The sequence below is a fragment of the Nilaparvata lugens genome, chromosome 9 (genome assembly GCF_014356525.2).
Source record: "Nilaparvata lugens isolate BPH chromosome 9, ASM1435652v1, whole genome shotgun sequence".
Lineage (NCBI taxonomy): Eukaryota > Metazoa > Arthropoda > Insecta > Hemiptera > Delphacidae > Nilaparvata > Nilaparvata lugens.
Window position 1 is genome coordinate 15,652,500 of NC_052512.1, and position 22,238 is coordinate 15,674,737.

At 35.9% G+C, this 22,238-nt stretch overlaps 1 protein-coding gene across 2 annotated transcripts; it reads right to left on the minus strand.

The window, feature by feature from the left end:
• Positions 1-7,184: 7,184 nt before the first annotated feature.
• LOC111059898 (chitinase-like protein PB1E7.04c) lies at positions 7,185-21,444 on the minus strand. Of its 2 annotated transcripts, none has more exons than XM_022347521.2 (5): positions 21,230-21,444; positions 19,386-19,509; positions 15,365-15,585; positions 12,938-13,085; positions 7,185-8,562 (listed from the first exon to the last, which is right to left on the minus strand). In XM_022347521.2, the coding sequence occupies exons 2-5, from the start codon at positions 19,507-19,509 to the stop codon at positions 7,739-7,741; spliced, it is 1,317 nt and encodes a 438-aa protein (XP_022203213.2). In that variant the 5' UTR covers positions 21,230-21,444; the 3' UTR covers positions 7,185-7,738. The 2 variants fall into 2 exon arrangements, with proteins under 2 accessions (XP_022203213.2, XP_039291479.1); XM_039435545.1 differs by having other exon boundaries at positions 21,239-21,410.
• Between the last annotated feature and the right edge of the window lie 794 nt (positions 21,445-22,238).

Here is a 22,238-nt window from a genome sequence, read left to right on the forward strand (position 1 = left end):
CACAGATGTGTGGAGAAGCCAGTCTATTGCTGTATTTCCATAAGGTCTATAATTTTATTTCAATCAGGTACTTGTGGATGAGAATACTGCGTGAGGTCTACTGTTCAGAGAACTACTAGTAAATTATAATTGATTATTTTAAACGAGAATGAATAGTTAATTTTATTTCACACCAATAAACCTGTATCAGCTACTGTCTTGCATTGACAAGAAAGAGGGTCGGCAACGTTGTTCTCCTATCTTTCTCCACTACCATTATAACCTGGATCTCACTATAGTTGAACTTTCTGTGCAGTAGGTGATATCAGAAGTAGTGTAGATTTGAGAGTTCTGCACAAGACCAATAGGATGACATTACTATAGAGGAAAGGTTTTGTGAATGAGACATCAACTTTTCTTTAATATGATCCATTGTTCGAGACAAATCTTACAAAATTCATACAATGAACATATATTAGACCTACCTACTGATGAAAACACATTAAGCTGCGTTTAAAACAAAATATTTATTTTTCCGTCCTTATAGATTCTATTAGATTAAACGGAGCTTGACAAACACATATGCACAACATGTGTATGATAAGTTATGTTCAATCTAATAGAAACTATAAGGATTAAGTTATAAACATTTTGTTAATAACTTTGGTGTAAATGCATCTTTGAATAGATCCTATTGAAATACATAAGACAAACATCAATATTATTTCAATTCCAGTATTGTGTGATACATAATTTCATGAATATTAAATGAACACATTCTATAATTAATTCACAAGCACAACATGTATAGGAACTTCTTTTTTAGACATTACTCAATAGATGATAATACATTGTACATTTTACAAACAGAAATAATAAATTTCATTATTCTATAAACATATCAACTAGGCCAAACAGATGGAATCAGTATAGGCCTACCTATGGATCTACAGTTTAAACCGAGCATCTAAATAATATTTATTTATTTCTTCTTTAATGATTCATACAATAAGTAAATCATCAAAATGATAGGGAGAGAAAAATGTTTAAACCTTTTTAAAATGTAAATGAAGATTTGTGGTCAACTAAAAATTTAGTTGATTCTTAAATAATCCTATCCTAAACTATTAAACAAGCAACTTCTGTTTTTATGTTTAGATGTTTTGATGTTTATATGTTTGTATTTCACCGGATCTCGAAAATGGCTCTAACAATTCTCATGAAATTCAGAACATAGTAGATTTATAATATAAAAATTCGATTGAACTAGGTCTCATCCCTTGGAAAACTCGCTGAAGGACATTAAAAGGATAATTATTAATCATCATTGGAAAAACAGCTGATAATAATTATTTCGTCGTCTGTTGGTGATGGAAGTGAGTGAGCGAGTTCTTGTGTCAAAAATTATGACTCAGCTGTTGAACTTTTGTAATCATTCAATCAGGTAGCCTACTTAGTGCCGGTTGCAAAAAGCCGGGTTATTTTCAATCCTGATTAATTCCAGTAGATCCATCTTTTTGAAATGGTCTTCTCTGATTTGGTTCACAGAATTAAAATTTTATTACACACTATACTCTATATGATCAGTAAAACTTGTAGTCCATATTTTTACTTTCCTTGCCCTATTACCATAGGTAAGGAAAGTATTGCTTTCCAAAAAAAATAAGGTACCCAAATTTGTAAATTTCTATACGTTTCAAGGTCCCCTGAGTGCAAAAAAGTTGTTTTTGGGTATTGGTCTGTATGTGTGTATGTGTGTGTGTGTGTGTGTGTGTGTGTGTGTGTATGAGTGTATGTGCGTCTGTGTACACAATATCTCATCTCCCAATTAACCAAATGACTTGAAATTTGGAACTTAAGGTCCTTACACTATAAGTATACGACACAAACATTTTCGATCCAATGGAATTCAAGATGGCGGCTAAAATGGCAAAAATGTTGTCAAAAACAGGGTTTTTCAAGATTTTCTCAAAAACGGCTCCAACCATTTTGATCAAATTTATACCTGAAATAGTCATTGATAAGCTCTATCAACTGCCACAAGTCTCATATATGTAAAAATTTCAGGAGCTCCGCCCCATCTATGCAAAGTTCGATTTTAGATTCCCAATTATCAGGCTTCAGATGAAATTTAAACAAAAAATTTTGAGTGGAGAAGATTAAGCATAAAAATCTCTACAATTAATGTTCAGTAACATTTTCACCTAATATTAAAAATAAGCACGAAATTCGAGAAAATGTTATTATTTCAATTGCAAACTGTTGGCAACTGTTGATTCTATTAAATGATTCACTATGAAGAGATAGCAGACCTCGTATGTCTCCAGTGTTATTGTCCTGTGACCAGCTGGCTCAGATCTTTGTTTATAAGTAGACTTGAGATGCACGGGAACATTAGCGTCAGGTGATCAATTCTTATAACGGCAAGGAAAGTTGTGTGAATGTGCCACACCAGATTTTTATCAGTGTGAATATAAATCTTATATAAATTATAATCTGTTATCTTCTTTTGTTAGGGCTACTCTTGAGTAGAAATAAAAATAAAACAATGGCCCAAGCATGTCGTAAATAAACCATTTTAAAAAAGGCTACTTAAATCTTATCTTTTCTACAGGGTTGTGCAGAGGAAACGCATGTTTTTCGAACAGCCAGTACTCGTCAACGGGAGAGGGTATTGCCCTGGAATGAATGTTGGCAGACGGCCCATACTATGCCATTTCAGCTGCTTTGAGCGTTGGAACGTACAACATCGTGTGTTTGCTGGTAAACAGTTTTTTTTTAGAAACAATGAATCTGTAGTCACAGTGCAACGCTTTTTCGTCAATATTTTAGAGTTGAGGGTCGAGGTGCAATGCCCGAACTGTACTCCAATGGGTTGTAGCGTGTAGGAGTACTAGTTCTGTGATGGAAAAGAAACCACCTGGTCTTCTCCGTTCCCCGGAAAATGTAGACCGAGTCAGAATGGCAGTTGTTACTAATCCTAGAGGATTGACTCGACGACACTGACTCATTCTACATTTTCAGGAGTACGAACTAAACGGGGAAGACCAGGTGGTTAACTAGTACTACTTAACGCTGCAACCCATCGGAGTACAGTATTTCGATCGGGCATTGCACCTCGACCCTCAACTCTTAAATATTGACGAAAAAGCGTTGCACTGTTACTACAGATTCATTGTTTCTAAAAAAAACTGCTTAACAGCGAACACTCGCTGTTGTACGTTCCAACGCTCATGACAACTGAAATGGCATAGTATGGGTCGTCTGCCAACATTCATTCCAGGGCAATACCCTCTCCCGTTGACGAGTACTGGCTGTTCGAGAAACTAATTTAGCTCTGCTCATAATCTAACAGCAGTGAACAGAGTACATCTTCCAATAATTGAAGACAGTGTTAAACTGTCCTCTTCAACAAAATTCCTGGGACTTATAATAGATCAGAGTTTCACTTATAAGGAGCATATTCAGGTCCTTGCAAAAAACTAAATCAAGCTTATTTTGTAATTCTCACCCTCTCTCACTCACTAGACAAAAGCACCCTATTGGCCGTCTACTACGCATATGTCTACTCATATCTGAGCTACAGAACCATTTTCTGGGAAAATTCTGTTGATAGCGGTAAAATTTTTATAATCCAGAAAAAAATAGTAAGTCATTTGTGGATTGAGATCAAGAGATTCTTGCAAAGCATTATTCAAAAACCTGAACATTCTAACGGTGCCATCTATTTTTATCTATCAATTGTTGGTTTTTGTTGAACAGAATTTGGATAAATTTCAATTCTGCACAGATAATCACGGATATAATACACGTAATAGTAGTCTCATTGCTTTTCCAGTACATAAGCACACAGCTCTAAATTACCTGCAGCCATCAGAAATCTAGATTCAATCAACAAATTCAAACTAACAGTCAGAAAAATGCTAGTAGAGAAAGCCCTATACTCTGCTGACGAATTTTAATTTGTGAAAAGAGGCTGTAGAGTGTAACTTAACTTTTTGTCACTTTCATTTCCATGTGAATTTGATGAGATACATCATAGAGTGTATTTATCTATTTTACTTTCAAGAAGTTAGAACTAAGTCTTTTAAATATAATTTTGTTCTAGTATTGACATGTCACCAGTCAAATGAGTGTTACTCAAAAATTGATGTAATGTGACGATAAATAAATGAAATGGAATGGATCAGTTACTGGAGAAGCTAAAGGCTTCAGGGGCGGGGTTCAGGGTTTCTGAGGCTGGTGTCCTGTTGGCCTTTGCCGATGACTTGGTCCTCCTTGCCAATTCTAGGGGGGAGCTGCAGGACATGTTCAACACTACTGTTGAATACCTTCGAACAGTTGGGTTGTCTCTGGTTCCCTGGGGGAACCCTGGGCCTTAACCTAGCTCCGCAGTGCAGGCTGGACGCTTGTCTGACTCGGACTAGGCGCTGAGACAGCAAATAATAGCAGCGTTGGTGGGAATGCGAGCGGCCGCAGTAACATCTTCCACCCAGCAATGGTTGGCGTAGTTCCGCCTGGTAGACAGATGAAAGATCAATCCAGTCAGTTATTTGATCCCTCCAGCCAGGCTCAGCCAAGCAGCCAAGACAATAGAACAATGGAGTTATTCGCGTTCATCAGCAGTTTTCTTTCTCACGATTATTTTGATTTTTGTGCTACCTAAATCAATAATAACTCCAGTCACCAGTAAAAAGTTTCCAGAAACGTGGTGTACTACCATATTAATGACTTTTCATGATGATTTTTAATTATTTAAAAACATTGTTGACATTCTGAGCCTTCAGGCTAAACTTGGGGTCGCTGAGAACGAATCTGCAATCAGAATTTCTCTATCACGAAAAATAACGAAAAAGACCCAGCTGTTGATCTTCTGGCAACCGTTAACAGTCATCCTGCAATGCGGCCGAAACGCTTCCAAGCCAGACACTCATCTCAAATGACAACAACGCCAAGCTGTGAGAAACCATCATGCACTGCGGCGCTAGGTTTAGGGCTGTGAGCCGCACCTGGATACAGGATGAGGCAGGGGTGCTGATTGATGGGGTGGAGGTTAGACAGTTTATGCCTACAGAGTCGGTCAGATATTTGGGAGCTTTCTTTTGTGATAACAAAGGATTGGACAATCATCAGAACATCGAAGGAATCGTTGAGGCAGCAAGGCTGCCCTTGAAACCACGACAGAAACTGGATCTAATTGCAAATTTCTTGCTACCTGGTTACTATCACCTCATGATAGGAGACCTTCCCTCAAGCGGTTGGCTTAAAACGGTAGACACGGAACTTAAAGGAATAGTGAAGGAGTTGTATCACCTGCCCACTAGCATTTCAGATGGCATAATTTACTCACGGAAGAGAGATGCGGGTCTTGGCTTCCCACGGCTGGCACGTATTGCTGAGACTGGTAACATCAAGGTTGTTAGTGATATGGTCCACTCACATGATGAGAGATGGTAACTACTGGTGGGAGCCGAAAAGAGAGCAGCCTATCGAGCAAAGGTGGAAGGGATGGGGCTTGATTGGCCTCTAGCAGATTTACTATGTTGAATGTACAATAAACACAAAATATGTTTTTACAGAACTTGTAGAAAATTTAATTTCGAAGAGAAAGATGTGAAATAAGTCTATAATAGAGAAACGCAACCTTAAAAAATAATCCTAAATTACATACAAAACTCATGAAAAATATACAAAATCTGTAAAGCTCTCTATTTTTCATGCGTTTTGTATGTAATTGAGGATTATTTTTTCAAGGTTGCGTTTGTATATTATAGACTTATTCTACATCTTTCTCTTTGAAATGAAATTTTCTACAAGTTCTGTAAAAACATATTTTGTGTTTATTGTACATTTAACATAGTATATCTGCTTCAAACTTGAAGGAACTTGTTTTTCGGGACCAAGTTTCAAGTATTTCATCACATATCTTAAAAATTACTGTAGCTACAGGTCTGGAAACGGTTTTATTCAATTTTTCAGTTCATTTACACAAATTATGCTAAATTGTACATATTAATTAACAGCCAACAAATACCAGTAGGGCTTCGTTTCGGTAGGGGAACTGAAATCTTCCATCCTGAACAACTTGGTAACTAAGCATTTTCGGACCTATGTCAATTGGAACTTTTTTTCTTCTTTTGATGAGAGGAATCACGCGCTGACCTTGTTGCAGAAGCTAGCTGGATCATCTTGGGGCAGGAGTGCAAACACTCTCAGAGCTGCAGCTTTGGCGCTTGTCTACAGTACTGCAGAGTATGGTGCCCTGTTTGGATGAGAAGCTGCCATACTCATCTGGTGGACACAGTGCTAAATAGTGCAATGCGCGTGGTCACTGGTTGTTTGATGCCAACACAAACCAATTGGCTTCCAGTTCTCAGTCACATCCCACCCCCACAACTGAGAAGGGAAGAAATTGCTATAAGGGAGGTGACGAAGATCAGTGCAATGCTAACACTTCCAATACATATGGATCTACATCCAGATTCTCCTGCTGCATTGCGCCTGAAATCCAGAAAGCTGATCTGGCTTTACCACTATGAAGTATGATTTGCAAACTCCACAGCACAGAAGTGGTCTGGTATGTGGGAATCTCAGGAGGTGAAAGATAAAGAGCTTGTGTCTGATCCAGGCAACAGAGTCCCTGGCTTTGAGTTGCCCCAACAGCAGTGGGTTCGCCTGAACAGGTTCAGAAGTGGCCAGGCAAGATGCTATAACAGCATGCATATTTGGGGATTTGCAGAGTCCCCCAATTGCGAGTGTGGAGAGACACAAACCATGGACCACATTGTCTCGTCATGTCCATTGTATCATTTTCCTGGAGGGTTGCCTAGATTGCACCTGGCGGATGAGGAGGCTGTGCTCTGGCTGAGGGAGTTGAACGGTATTTGATGTTACTCCGAAAAAAACTGATTGTTGATTGTTAGTTTCATGTATATTAATATTTTATATTATGACAAATCCAAATTAGTAGGCTCTATTTTTTACACTTGACTTTTGTTGCCCTAACCACTGCAACACCATACAGATTCATACACCCAGACCTATGAGCATCTTTTTCAGAGCACTCTGTATAATTGGAAACATTTTTCTAAACACTCCTAAATAAATCAAAATAGCTGAGACTTTACACTATTTTCTCTTAATTTTATTTTGTGTTCAATTTTGTAATTTTTCTAAATTTATTTAAACATGGACTGCGACTACGCTCCGTTTCAGAAAGCCAATTTTCTGACTCCAGCTGTTTACAGTCTAGAACTTAGCTGAATCGCGAGCTCGGAAACCGGCCCTACAAATTCCTACTCTTTGTCATCACAAACACACATTGATGATACAATAATTGCACGGTAACAATTTTGAAAGCAGCAAAATATTATGAAAATACAGAGTGTCGGTTGCACAAAAGCCGGTTAAATTTTAACCGGGATTAATTCCAAGAGAACCAATCAGAGAAGCCGTCTTATCAAAAGGGCCTTCTCTTATAGGTTCTCATTAAATTATTATTTGATTCTTAGTTTATTCATACAATAATTACATAATCAAAAATGATAGGGAGAGAAAAAATAAGGTAACCTTGTGCTATTCCTCTCCCAAATTTAGATAAGGTTACACATAGTCCGAAATAGGTTTATTAATTTAAAAAAAAAATTAATCACGGTTGAAATTTAACCGGCTTTTGTGCAACCGGGCCAGAATGTTTGAATGTTTAACCACGACCAGAACCGGAAAAGGTTATCCCAAGACCGGAACCGGAAATGGTAGCTCACCCAAGACCGGAACTGAAAGTGGTCGGACCAAGACCGGAACCGGAAGTGGTCGTGATGAGGCCTTTTTTCAAAATGGCCGTCGCTACCGCTTGTTCAAAGAAGTCAAACTCAAACGAAGACTGAGTCATTCTGCTGTCTATTTTCTGATCGGAAGACGTTGAATTTGATTTTGTTGTTGTTGGGGACTCTGACAGGAATTCTGATGGTTCACTTGACACAGATGATGTTTCAGATGTTTTTGTTCCTGCTGCATTCAAGTCTGATGTTGTAGAAGATGGCAACAATGTTGCTGTATCTTGAACAGATGGCGTTGAAGTTGGAAGCAACGTTGCTCTAGTCGCCACTGATGTTGAAGATGGCAACACTGTTGCTGTATCTTGAACAGATGTTGCTGAAGATGATAACAATGTTGCTGTATCTTGAACAGATGTTAAAGATGGCAACAACGTTACTGTATCTTGAACAGATGTTGCTGAAGATGGTAACAATGTTGCTGTATCTTGAACAGATGTTGAAGACGGCAACAACGTTACTGTATTTTGAACAGATGTTGCTGAAGATGATAACAATGTTGCTTTATCTTGAACAGATGTTGAAGATGGCAACAATGTTGCTGTATTTTGAGTAGATGTTGGAGTTGGCAGCAATGTTGCTGTATTTTGAACAGATGTTGTTGAAGATGGCAACAATGTTGTTGTATTTTGAACAGAAGTTGTTGACAATTTCGCTGCATTTGGAAGTGATTTCTCATAAGTTACAGATGCTGTAAATGATGTAGAATTAGAAACTGATTTTCCAGCATCCACAATTGATGATTCATCTGAAACAGATTAAAAATTGATTATTAATGATAGTTATTAAACAAAAATCCAAACTAAATGCTGTAAATCACCCATTAATTTGGATTTTCGTTTAGTAATAACTAGTAGTTCTGTGAACAGTAGACCTCGCGCAGTTATAACGACGTCCCAAACCATAAGCATATTCACACTGATACACTATTTATTTGATCAGATCATGCTTATACAAGATTTCATTACCATATAACGCTTTCCGGAATTTAGCGCGAGAAAACCAGAAGACATCTAGGCGCCCAGACGAGCTGTTATAAGTTCTTTGCATCCTATTTAATAGTGCATAAAAATTGCATTCAATGAGGCATGCAATTTATAGTCTACACAGCTGCTAATTTTTTACCAAGTTACATTGAGATATTGAATTGCATGCGTCGTGGCATGCAATTTATAGTCAACTCAACAGCTGATTTATGATGAATAATTCTATAGTCTGATTTTCACTCTAATATTGACATATGAAGGAGGCTCCTTTTTCCTTTTATATTATCCTTGAAATGCAAAATTTCCAAAAACCTTGTACTGTATATACGTCGACGCGCAATTTAAAAATACCTGTCAAATTTCATGAAAATCTATTACCCCGTTTCGCCGTAAATGCGCAATACATAAACATTTAAACATTAAGAGAAATGCCAAACCGTCGACTTGAATCTTAGACCTCACTTCGCTCGGTCAATTATTAATTCATTAGCATTATTTGCATAATTGCAATATCTCAGTAATTTCCATCCCAATTTTTATTGTTCAAACCAACATAAGACAAAAATAGTAATTGAATGAGCGTTAGCAAGTTCTCACTTTTAATTTACTGGAGGCTAAAGTCGTTGTCTGTCTTTATGTTCTACAATAACTTTACGGAGAATTGATCAATCAGCTTCAAATTTTGAACACGTATTCTTCCAACCTTTTTACAGGTCAAGTTCATTGGACAACAAAATTGACTCACTCCTTAGTGCTTAGACCTTTCAAGCACAATCAATTTCAGGAACACATCGATTTCTGGATGTTTTGTTTCTAAAAAAGTATCGAATTTCGATACCTACTCATTTCGATATTTTTGTTTTCATACTCAAGCGGTATTGATATTTTTGTTTTGATTCAATGCCAAGTAATGGTATTGATAATTTTGTGGTATCGAAGCAACTCTACACTTAATAGATATTATTAAACAAAAATCCGAATTAAATGCTTTAAATCACCCTTAAGGTGGGCCCGTCCACTAGAACCGTTTTCGTCCGAACTAACATCGTCCAAAAACTACCGAATGATGCCCCAATAAAGAAAACTATAGATGCTCGTCCATTTCAGCAGGTTCATACATCCGTGCACGGCCGATCAAGTTTTCGATCCGAATTGAAATACGTCCGAAGTCGAGCTGAGACAACATCATCCTAACCTCAAAATTGTTTTACAGTCTTTACTGTTTTTGTTTTTTGAACTTTCCTCCACCTACTGTCCAAAGTACTTACTTTACTCCCTGAAACATTATACTAAAGTGTCACTTTTTCGCTCTCGGTACTAAAAAACAGAAAAACTCCCTAGGGAGGAAAAGTGACTCTATTTAAATAACATGGGAAGCATCTCTATTTTAAAAACTTACATCATCATTACATTACATCATAGTTAGAAGGTCTAAGCTCTGATGAGGAAGCATAGAGTAGTCATTCAACCAAAACTAATCATTAAACGAAATTCAATACCTCAACCAGACATTTGATCAATATATGAAATTTATGTTTGTATGCTAAAGTTATTACAAACTTCATATCACTATACTAAAAAATGTTAAATATTCCATGTTATTAAAAATACCAGCCAACGAATATTCCTCATTAACTAATCAAATTTGTAACGGGAACTTCATCATAGCTGTAGTTGTGGCGGCCATTGTTGTTACAACTTTTGCCGACAGATAGCGCTGTCGGCGGAGAACTGTGATTACAAGCCAGCTGTTTCTGTATACTTTTTAGATTATGTTGTAACACATTGTTTGGTCACGTACGTTTTTAAAAATTATTTTATTTGAAGTTTTTATAAAAATGTAGGTGGAGGAAAAATGTGTATATCATGAGTGAAAATGTTTTTTCTCCCTCAGGAGAATTGTTGCCCCTCCTAGGGAGCACAACACCATGTCGTGGTGGAGGGGCTTGTGTACTCCTGTGACCCCAAGAGCTATGCCGGCGGTAGTGTAACTACCAGCAGGGCCTCCCAAGCCGGACAGGTCAAAGGGTAGAAGTCAGACAAAGAAGTGCTTCAACAAGACGTCGTTGGGCTAATCCCCCACACGTCGGGTTAACTTGGATTCAAAGAAACATGAAGGGCCTCGGAAATCGGACAGGAACTAAACGAAACAAATTGGATAAGACAAAATTTAGATTTGGATGCTGGAATGTTAAAACACTGACTGGGAAAGAAATTGAACTTGTTGAAGAGATGAAGAAGTACAAGATTGCTGTGATGGGACTGAGTGAGGTTAAACGAAAAGGAAATGGTAGGAAGGAGCTAGAGAATGGATATGTCCTGCTATATTCAGGAGTTGATCAAAAAGAAAGAGCAAAGGAAGGAGTAGGCTTGGTAATGACCCCGGAAGTGAGTGACTAGGAAGCTGTTAGCTCCAGAATAATAACAGCTGATTTGGACCTGAACATCAAGATCACTATCGTCTCTGCCTATGCTCCGACTGAGGATGCTGATATACTCGTACCAAAGAGTGCTTCTACAGTGAGTTACAAAGGGTGACACCTAAAGCAAACGATAACAACAGAGAGGTAATAATAGCTGGTGATTTAAATGCAAGAACAGGTTGTAACCAAAATCGATCACATGGTACCATTGGTCCTCACGGGGGAGAACAGACTCTAAATGAAAATGGAAAGAGGTTAATAGAGTTCTGTACTGGAAACAATATGCTGGTAGGAAACTCCTGGTATAATCACAAACGTATCCATAAAATTACATTCTTGGCAGAGGGTATAGATGCTGAAAGTGTCATTGACTATTTCATATATGGACCTGGAATGAGAAGAAGAGTACTAGACGTCAAAGTTATTCGGGGAGCTGAATTGAGTACTGATCATAGGCTGCTGGTTATGGATGTAAGATTTCGGATTTTCATGAAACAAGCAAACAAAAAGTTTTCAAGATTGAAAATAGAAGTATTTAAGGAGGAAGAGAAGAGAGAGATATATAGAGAAAAAATAAGAGAACATCTGGAAGAACTGAGAAGACATGAGGAAATGGGAGTGGAAGAACTATGGATGTGTTTGAAAACAGCAATGTTTAGAGCAACAGAAGAAACGTGTGGTAAGACAACAATAAATACCAAGCCCAGAAAATCAGAGTATCTGAAATGAAATTCCTTAGAAAGATTGTGGGAAAAACAAGAAGAGACAGGATAAGGATTGAAGTCATAAGGCAGGAAGTGGAGATTGAACCCCTGGTTGGCAAAATGCAAGAAAGGCAGTTGAAATGGTTCGGTCATGTAACAAGGATGACAGACGAGAGAAAGGCCAAACAAATATGGGAAATGAAACCTATTGGAGTGAGGCAAAGAGGACAACCAAGAATAACGTTTGAAAACCATGTCGAAAGAATGGGGGCTGCTAGGGGTAAAAACTGGCAGCAGATGAGAAGATTGGCTGAGGATCGTGGGGAGTGGAGACGCTGGGCCGAGGAATCTTCAAACCACCCTACGCTGTGAGGCAGAAGGGGATCGAGAAAGAAGAAGAAGAAAACTATTGCCCTCGGCTTCGCCTCGGGCTTCAAACTTTTCCCTCAGGGAGAAAAAACAATACTTTACACTCTAGATATACAAATAACTATTTATTATCTTTGTGAGTAAACACACACAGAAAAATGACTTTCCCTACTAACTAGCTTGCCACTTCACTTTCTGGCAACCAGCCAACTACTGAACTAGGCTGACAAAAACGGTTCCAATGGACAACGGTGTTCGGCCGAATTAACGGGCGGCAGATTCGTCCGATCCAACGGCCGAACGGATCGGTTGAATACGGTTCCAGTGGACGGTTACCCTTAGACTTCTGCTACTGCAAATATTGACAACAGGGTAAACAGCTAGATGGAAATTCGATGAGCGCTACCATTTTAGAATTATATTGTCAGCGCGGGAACAAATAGTTTTTGAATAGTAGCACTCATCGAATTTCCATCTAGCTGTTTACCCTGTTGTCAACATTTGCAGTAGCAGAAGTCTAAGGGGTGATTTACAACATTTAATCTTGATTTTCGTTTAATAATAATTATAAATTCATTAGCAATATCTGCAATAATTACAATATCTCAGTAATTATTTTCATCTGTAAACTCTACACTTACCTAGTGGAGATGATGTGATGGTTTGTGATGAACTGGGCCGATGGTGAAAGGGGAGACTGACTTGCAGTCTTGCGGAGGTCGGTTGTGAGGGAGGACAAGTGCATTGCTGCGGCTGTTGCAATCCGTGTGATTGGATTGCCATCATTACCTGACAAACAAAAATAAGATTTATTTAAATAAATCAATTTATTCAACACAGTATATCATAATCATTACTAAACGAAAATCCCAATTAAATGCTGTAATTCAGTTCTAAGACAATTGCTACTGCAAATATTGACAACAGGGTAAACAGCTATAGTGAGGTCCACGTTATAATGGCAGTGTACGATTGACAATACTGTTGCTGTCCTCTTCTATCATACAACAGAACAGATAGCGCTATCTCTCTCTCGCTTTGCAATGTTGTCAGTTAGCCAGAATATATTTTTTTTAATTTTGTCAGTGACTGTACAAAAGTAGACAAACAATTCTCAGCCGCCATTTTTTTAATCTTCATTCTATCAAGATATTTGAGTACACAAGTCGTATAATTTATTTGAAATGTATTTTTGAAACAATTGAATAATTTTTAGACATTACCGTATGAGAAACACAAATTAAAATACCTGAAATGACATTTTAAAAGTTGATAACTAACCATCCTAGACTTCATCCATGCTTCAGTTAGCCTACACGTATAGGTTAGACCTACTCGTACCGGTATAAATAATATTGAAAGGTTATTTCAGAATTATTTCCATTGAAATTACTTATTTATAATGGGATTTCTATTTTTCTATTAGTTTTAAAAGAAATTGGAATAGAATACCTACCAAATAACTTAATTTCTGTTGTTTAGAAATTAACATTGTTGTATCACAGCTTTTTAAATTGGCCGCCATTTCAGATTTGTATAAGAATAAAAATCTGATCTCAGTTATGAAAGCAAATTTTCGAATCAAATTATGTAAAAATACATCATGATTAATTTGACATTGAATTGATTATTTTATCAAGGAAATGATAATTATTATTAGATCAAATTTAATGGGATGAATTGAGTAACAGCTGTGTACACTCAGTGGCAAAATGGAGAGACTTGGCAACGTTTTTCTCCTATCTTTCTTCACTGCCATTATAACGTGGACCTCACTGTAGATGGAGGAAATTCGATGAGCGCTACTACCCAAAAATTATATGTCAGCCCGGGAATCGAACCCAGTAGCTCCAAATTACCGGTCAGGAAGGCTTACTCTTACACCAAACTGACAATCTCTGGATAGCAGCGCTCATTTTATACAAAGCCATAGCAGCCAGCCAGTCTACAGATGGAAATAAACAGGATAAATTGCAACTTCCAATTTAGTTCCATCTGTAGACAGCAAGGTCTATAAATACAGGTCATGACACAGTCCCGTGAGGCATTGCAAAATCGCCATTTTATGGGGTTCTAGTTCACCAATTTTCAAATTTATCAGCTGTTATTATTATGGATTGAACAACATGATGTGTTATTTTGTTATATTGTTCAAGGGATATTGCTTGCCTTTGAATTGTAAAATAATTTGTTCAGACAGAATAATACTATTTAGATTCCAACTAGGAACTGAATTTTTGATTTTCAGATTTAATTGATCGGGAACTTAAAACTCTTTTTGAAGTTGCCTCGCATATTTCTGTCTCATATAAAATGAAATACTCAGTTAATTACTTATTTATTCTACATTGTTAAAAGACTATCTGGCAACAGAGCAAAGCAAGAAAGAGATAGCGCTATCCGTTTTGTTGAATGATAGACAAGGATAGCAATACCATTGCTAATCAAACACTGCCATTATAACGTGGACCTCACTATAGATGGAAATTTTATGAGCGCTACTATTCAAAAATTATTTTTCGCCCCACTTGGATGTAATGAGCTGGAGTTGAAGTCATTTTTGAGAAAACCGTGAAAACATGTTTTTTTAGTGATTATCTGTCATTTTTCTCAAGAATATTACGGAGCTCCTGCAATTTTCCCAGAAATGAGACTCATTTCAGTTGATAGGGCTTATAGATAGCTATCCATGGTATAAATTTGAAAAAAATCGTTAGAGCCGTTTTCAAGAAAACCGTGAAAAACATGGCTTTTCAGTAATTATCCGCCATTTTTTCCGCCATTTTGAATTCAATTTAATTGAATTTCTTATTGTCGGTCATGATTAGCAATGGAGTTATTGTGTTCACAGACATACACACATACACACACACACACACACATACACACACACACACACACACAGACCAACACCCAAAAATCATGTTTTTGGACTCAGGGGACCTTGAAACGTATAGAAAACTTGAAATTGGGGTACCTTAATTTTTTTTGGAAAGCAATACTTACCTTACCTATGATAGTATAGGGCAAGGAAAGTAATAAAAGTGTTCAAAAATAGGTAAACTTACAGCAGCATTTTCGAGATTGGCCGAGTCGCGGGTGGCGAATGAGTGGTCCACCCAGTCGTTAGCATCGCTGGCATACGCTGACAGACCGCCGTCTTCAATGACTCGATTCACGGTGTTGTCGACGACCGCCTTGGCCATCTGCCGGGTCTGCCACACCTCCTGTTTGCGCTCAACCGCTGATGAGCTCGCCGATGATGAACAACCATCCTTGCACACGCCATCTGAAAATTCATGTTCATGTATTCAAATTCATGCTATTTATTTATTTATACACTAGCTTACCTGGCGAACTTCGTACCGCCAAAAAGTCAATGTATCTCATGTCACACTTTACTTTATTTGGTGAATCATGAGATTTATCTGACAATGAATATATTCATCTACATCTCAATACGGACTTCCTATGTGCTTAGTCATACAGCATTTATTATTCCGAAAACATATTCTTCTCAATCAATTGGTAGTAATATCTATCAGTGAAGAGTTGAATAAAAAAAATAATAGATAGGCTAAATCAGTGTTTCAAAGATGAATTTAATGTTTTCATAGTTGTTGATTATCAATAGATGGTCCAGGAAATATGCGATGTACGATGAATTACACAGAATTCCATATTCTTTCCATCTTCCTTCCATTTTAGGATGAATATAAGCTTAGCTAAATTTTGAAAGATGTAAATTAGTCTGTCATTATTCAGTAATTAATGAATGCAATATGAATAACTCTCTTCCATGAGATAAATAATTTTTTTCCAACATTTTCAAGTTTCTCAATGATAGGGGAGTGATAATTATTTGTATAGGTCTTCTAAGAAACGATTATCTACAGCTGGTACCAATCAACTACACTAACTTCTACTCCAAACTACCGTTTTAATACCAGTTCACAATTTATCACAGGATGACGTGTTTATTATACAGCTGGTAACTTTAGATGCTAAATTGTAGGTAGTCACTCGGCCGAGAATTTCGAAAACATAGGTCTGTAAAATGGATTAATAAATCATTATTATTAGCCCCCCTATTGAAATTTCTGGTCAGAAACCATCCCCAATATTCACACATCATATCCCCAAAGTTTCATGCCGTTCAGTCAAGTAGTTTTTGAGTCTATAGGGAACAAACAAACAAACTAACACACTACAGACATTCATTTTTACTTTCCTTGCCCTATTACCATAGGTAAGGAAAGTATTGCTTTCCAAAAAAATTAAGGTACCCTAATTTCAAGTTTTCTATACGTTTCAAGGTCCCCTGAGTCCAAAAACATGATTTTTGGGTGTTGGTCTGTGTGTGTGTATGTGTGTATGTCTGTGAACACGATAAATCCATTCCTAATTAACCGATTGACTTGAAATTTTAAACTTAAGGTCCTTATACCATAAGGATCCGACAATAAGAAATTCAATAAAATTCAATTCAAGATGGCGCATAATTACTAAAAAACCATGTTTTTCACGGTTTTCTCGAAAACGGCTTCAACGATTTCCTTCAAATTTATACCATAGATAACTATTTATAAGCCCTATCAACTGACATGAGTCTCATTTCTGAGAAAATTGCAGGAGCTCCGTAATTTCTTGGGAAAAATTACAGTTACTAAAAAACCATGTTTTCACGATTTTCTCAAAAACGGCTCTAACGATTTTTTCAAAGGAAAAAGTACTCTGAAAACAATTATATATACACATATACAAAAGTCTGATCGTAGTTTCGAATATGAGCAAGGAAAGTTGTGTGAGTGTACCACACCAGATTTTTACTTTTTCTTCTTCCATATACCGTGGGTAGGTAGAGCAGTTTATAAAAAGAACACAGTTATAGTCAAGATATTTCATCTGTAGAACAGCTGTTTTGACGAATTTCAAAAAAATCATCGAATTTCACAATTTACATAAAGGAAGAAGTACTCTAAAAACAATTGTATATACACATATACAGTAGTCTGATCGTAGTTGCAAATATGTTGCCGTCAATGGTCATTATGTTATTCCCCTAAATTATTCTCGTTTGATAATGAGGCTTATAGTTCAATGAGCAAGGAAAGTTGTGTGAGTGTTCCACACCAGATTTTTATATATAGAGCTTGATACATAAGTATACAATATCATTCTCAATACTGTAGTGAGGTCCACATTATAATGACAGTGTTTACTGTGGGTAGATGACAAAAGCTGATAAGTCACATTTTTGACCAAATTGATTTATGCTCAGAAAAATTAGATCTATAAGATGGTATAACTAGATAATTATGTTGTATCCCTGTAAATAGCTGAGATATAGGCCTTGCCCAAGCCTGATAGAAAATTTTCTTCCAATCCCTAAGATGACAAATATTTATAAGTAGCCTACATATATATCCGGCCGAAGTATGACAGTTGTGAGTCCCATTGATTAGTTAAATTATATATTCAGGCGGTGGGACCTTCCCGCAAGGGACTCCCCACCAACAAAAGCCATACGAATTTACATTTTTTATTAACTCTCTACTACCAGTTTGTATAATAATCCAATTATCAAAATATGGCAAAGTTTGATAAGTGTTTGTACTGCTAGGCTATTATAAAATATGAAAATTAATAACGTCAATTGGGAACCACATAACCCATATAACTTAGCAAACAGTTAAAAGTTAGGTTACCTTAATCAATACTTGTACATAATATCAATTAATTCATAAAAAATCTATTCAAATTAATTTGTAAAAAATCAATTTTTAACATATTTCCTAAACTGTTACATTGTGAATGAAATATTTGGCAGATGGCAAAACATGATATCTCTGACATCACTTGCAAAAATTCTTAATATAGGCTAGTCCAGTCAAGGAAAGGTTATAGAGGGAAAAGTTGAGAAGACAATTTTTGACCCCGCTGTTCTGTTTAGGATAGAAAGGGGGAAAAAATCAAAAGTCCCCACCCCTACCCCCTATGCTAAGGGGGTGGGAGTGGTTCAAAGGTACCATTTTTTGGTTTCTCGCATATAACTCGAAAATTATGCATTTTACAGACATGACTATTCTATAGGAAATTAAAGCTTACATAATTTCCTACAATATTGATCTTACAACTTTTTCTATAACTCTTCCACTTTTCGAGATATCCGCTCTAAAAGATGTGACATTTAAAAATAAAAAAAAAACGCGGAGTCAACAATATTGTCTTCCCAACTTTCCCCTCTAGGTATACCCTTTTTTGAGCATTCATTGCCTGGACTAATAGTTAATTTTAATAAATGATTTATTCCTTGGTATTTTATATTCAAATAGTCAAAGATCAGCTGATTATATCAGTTTGAAATGGGTAAGAAAAAATAAGATAGCTGATTTTTACAGCTATGCCAAACTTTCAAATTCCTCTTCTGAAAAGTTTACTAATCATGACTTATCAGATGGTGTCATCTACCCACAGGCTTTGATTAGTTGTTTTGTCCTTGTCTATCATTCAACAGAGTGGATAGCGCTATCTCTTTCTCGCTTTGCTCTGTTGCCAGATCGTCTTTTAACAATGTTATTTAACAAAATATATCACCTCAATTATGTGAATTAATCATGAAATTATTGAAAAATATAATTTCTTGCTTGATATAATATAATTGATCATTTTAAACGAGAATGAATAGTCAATATTACATCAATAAACCTGTATCAGCTACCGTCTATAGAAGGCATTGACAAGATGGAGGATCGGCAACGTTGTTATCCTATCTTCCTTCACTGCCATTATAACGTGGCCAGGAATGCATAGCCAAGTCTTGCGGCTCTGTGCATCCTGCCCAACATTGTTGATGATAAAATGGCGTACATCCTTGTGTCTTGAAAAGGAGGGCACATAGAACACTTATAATACATCATCATAAACTTGATACTTCTGTGAGTAATTTGATGTAAAATTGGTTTGTGTGCACCATTTTAAAAATTGGTCATTCCTTTTGATTTAGATTTTTGTTTAATAATAATTATTAATTCGTTGGCATTTGAATAATAATTGCAATATCTGAGTAATTTCCATCTATTCACTCACGTCTATTCTGGTTGAAATGATAGCGACCCTTTATCTGCCAAACATATCTTGCTTTCTTCATTGGTCGGTCATCTGTCTCTCTCACATTATTCCCCCCCACTTCATCATCATCCGAGAGGCTCATCTGAAATGACATACCATTCATCTGATTTATTCTTTCATTAGCACAAACACTTCATAATCTATAATATAATAAAGTAAAGAACTGGTTTATACACCTACGGAATAGTTGGAATTATGTTGGACGCAACATCACGAGTCTAAACTACTGGACTGATTTACTAAAAAAATTGTGATGAGAGTCTCATATAAAATCACAAATCATTCATCTAGTTTATTTATTCATTAGCATATATCTAATAGGCTATAAGCTTTATCTAAGCTATACTAAAGGGTAGAACTGACTTAAACAGGCACGAGATAGGCAAATTATGTTTGACGCATCAACACATCTAAACTACTGGACTGGAGAACTTGAGTAGAAACTAATGCAAGAATGTTCATGTTGCTGAAAGTGGTAGCAAGCCATCGAAATATGACAATTGAAAAATCTGAAGAAAGAAATTTCAAAATTTATAAATATGATGATAAGAAATAAGTTGGGTTTTACCACATCCCTGTGTAATATTATTGTATCATTTCTATAGGCTTTCTATTATTTAAAAGTTGTATTTTCCAAATATTACATTAAAATGTATGAATTCAGGGCTACTTTCTTGTATTTATAAAATAGAATTATAGTAGGCTACCCTTTGAGATTGATAAAACGATAGAATAAGAAAACAAATTATTACTATAATAGTAATTCTCTCTCTCTCTCTCTTGGGTTAACAGCCGTAGGGCTGGTTGGCAGCAGCTCTCCATGCTTTTCTGTCGTCCGCTCTCCGCTTCAGCTCGTAGTATGATCCACATCTCATATCCCGTAGCAGCCAATCTTCTTTCCTCTCTCACCCCCATTGTCCACGCCTCACTTCCATATGTTGCAGTACTCCATACATACGTTTCAACATGTTTTTTCTTACGTCGAGACTTATGTTTTTTGAGGTGAATAGATTTTTCTTCTTATTGAAGGCAATCTTAGCCTGGGCAATTCTGCTGGCAATGTCCTTGCAGCTTCTTCCATCACAATAGTAATTATAACTATAATATTATAGCTAAATTGTGTTCTTATTTTATCGTTTCATTAATTTTAAAGGGTACTATAATTCTATTTTATAAATCCAAATTAATATTACTTTGATTTGAGGTTATGTTTGTTTGTAGTAGGTAGCTATTTATTCAGTGTTGATAAGGTTACAAAGAATGGTTATCAATCATAAGTAAAGTGGAATAATTATTTTCATACAGTCTATATAAAAATCTCAGATAACATAAAATACAGATTATGAATTGAATACGGTACAGATAAACATTGCAATTTATTGTTTTAAAGGTTTATCAATCGAAATAGGCTACATAACGTTGAGTTTCGCATCATTTCGCATGTTTTTTTCTAAAATAATTATATCATGCCAAATATATTTTTACAATTGAATTGATGTCTCGTCAGAATATATATTTATCTTACGTTATCAAAATACAATTAGGTCTTAGATAGTGTAATCTGTAATATTATTGGGTGCTTAGCAATCGAAAGTGATCTAACCTTACTTGATCACAGAGACATAAACGAGTAGAAAATAAAATTACCTATTAGGTATTTATTATAATCTTAAATATTTTACTGTATTTTGACAAAGAGCAAAACTTAAAATAAAATGGGTTATTTTGGAATAATAAGGAAAATCATTGCGACTATTATTGACCAACACCCAACAAATTATTATGAAATTGATTTTTATCACCTTTCCAACTTTCAAAACCGTCTTAACTCTCTGTTATTCACTCCTATATAATTGGATGTTAATTCCTAGTGTGAGATAATTGCTACACTTTGATAATATTATTATTTTAGCAATAATAATATAAATTTGTTAATTGCTACTATAAACAATAATATTTTACACGACATAGACAACAGTCGACACCATGCAGATCATAACAGATCACATACAGAAGAGAAACTTCTATCACACAGTGCACCACGACGCCATCTTGAAAGAGATCAGATCTGCCGCTAATTTCAATCTTACTCAAACTGCAACAATAATATGAAGTGCTATGAGATAATAATTATCTTATAGTATTTTATATGAATAATAGTTATTATTATTTGATCCAAATTGAATGCTGTAAATAATTATTGATTCATTAGTTATTGTTCAAATGCAATATCTCAGTATAATTTTAATCTGTAGACTATGAAATAACATAAAATAAATCATTTTAAATTGAACAGCTACTTATTTTTACTTATGAAATAGCACTACCGTATACTAACCTCTTTTTTCAAATTGATATGAAAAAATAGAATGGAATAAAATTAAAAAGATAGAATAAAAATGAATTTTATTTGAAATTTATTTTAAAAATCTGAAGATAATGTGGAGCATCGAAACTAATAGTTTTAATATGTGATTTCAATCTATTATTTTATATTAGTTTCAAAAAAGAGGGTACCATGAATAATGCTATTCTATGAACAATTCAAATTGAAACATATAAACAATCAAACACAAAGAGGGAAAACTATTTCGGCCCTGCATCAAAGGTAAGATTTTGCTAACACTCGTTCAATAAAAGTTTCGATCAGATGATACATCGAGGTGGAATGCATTGATGATTGATCGAGAGCGTAGCAGTAGAGGTATAGTGAGGTCTACGTTATAATGGCAGTGGAGAAAGATAGGAGAAAAACGTTGCTGATCCTCAGATTGAGAAGAGGTCTTGTCAATGCCTTCTATGGACGGTAGC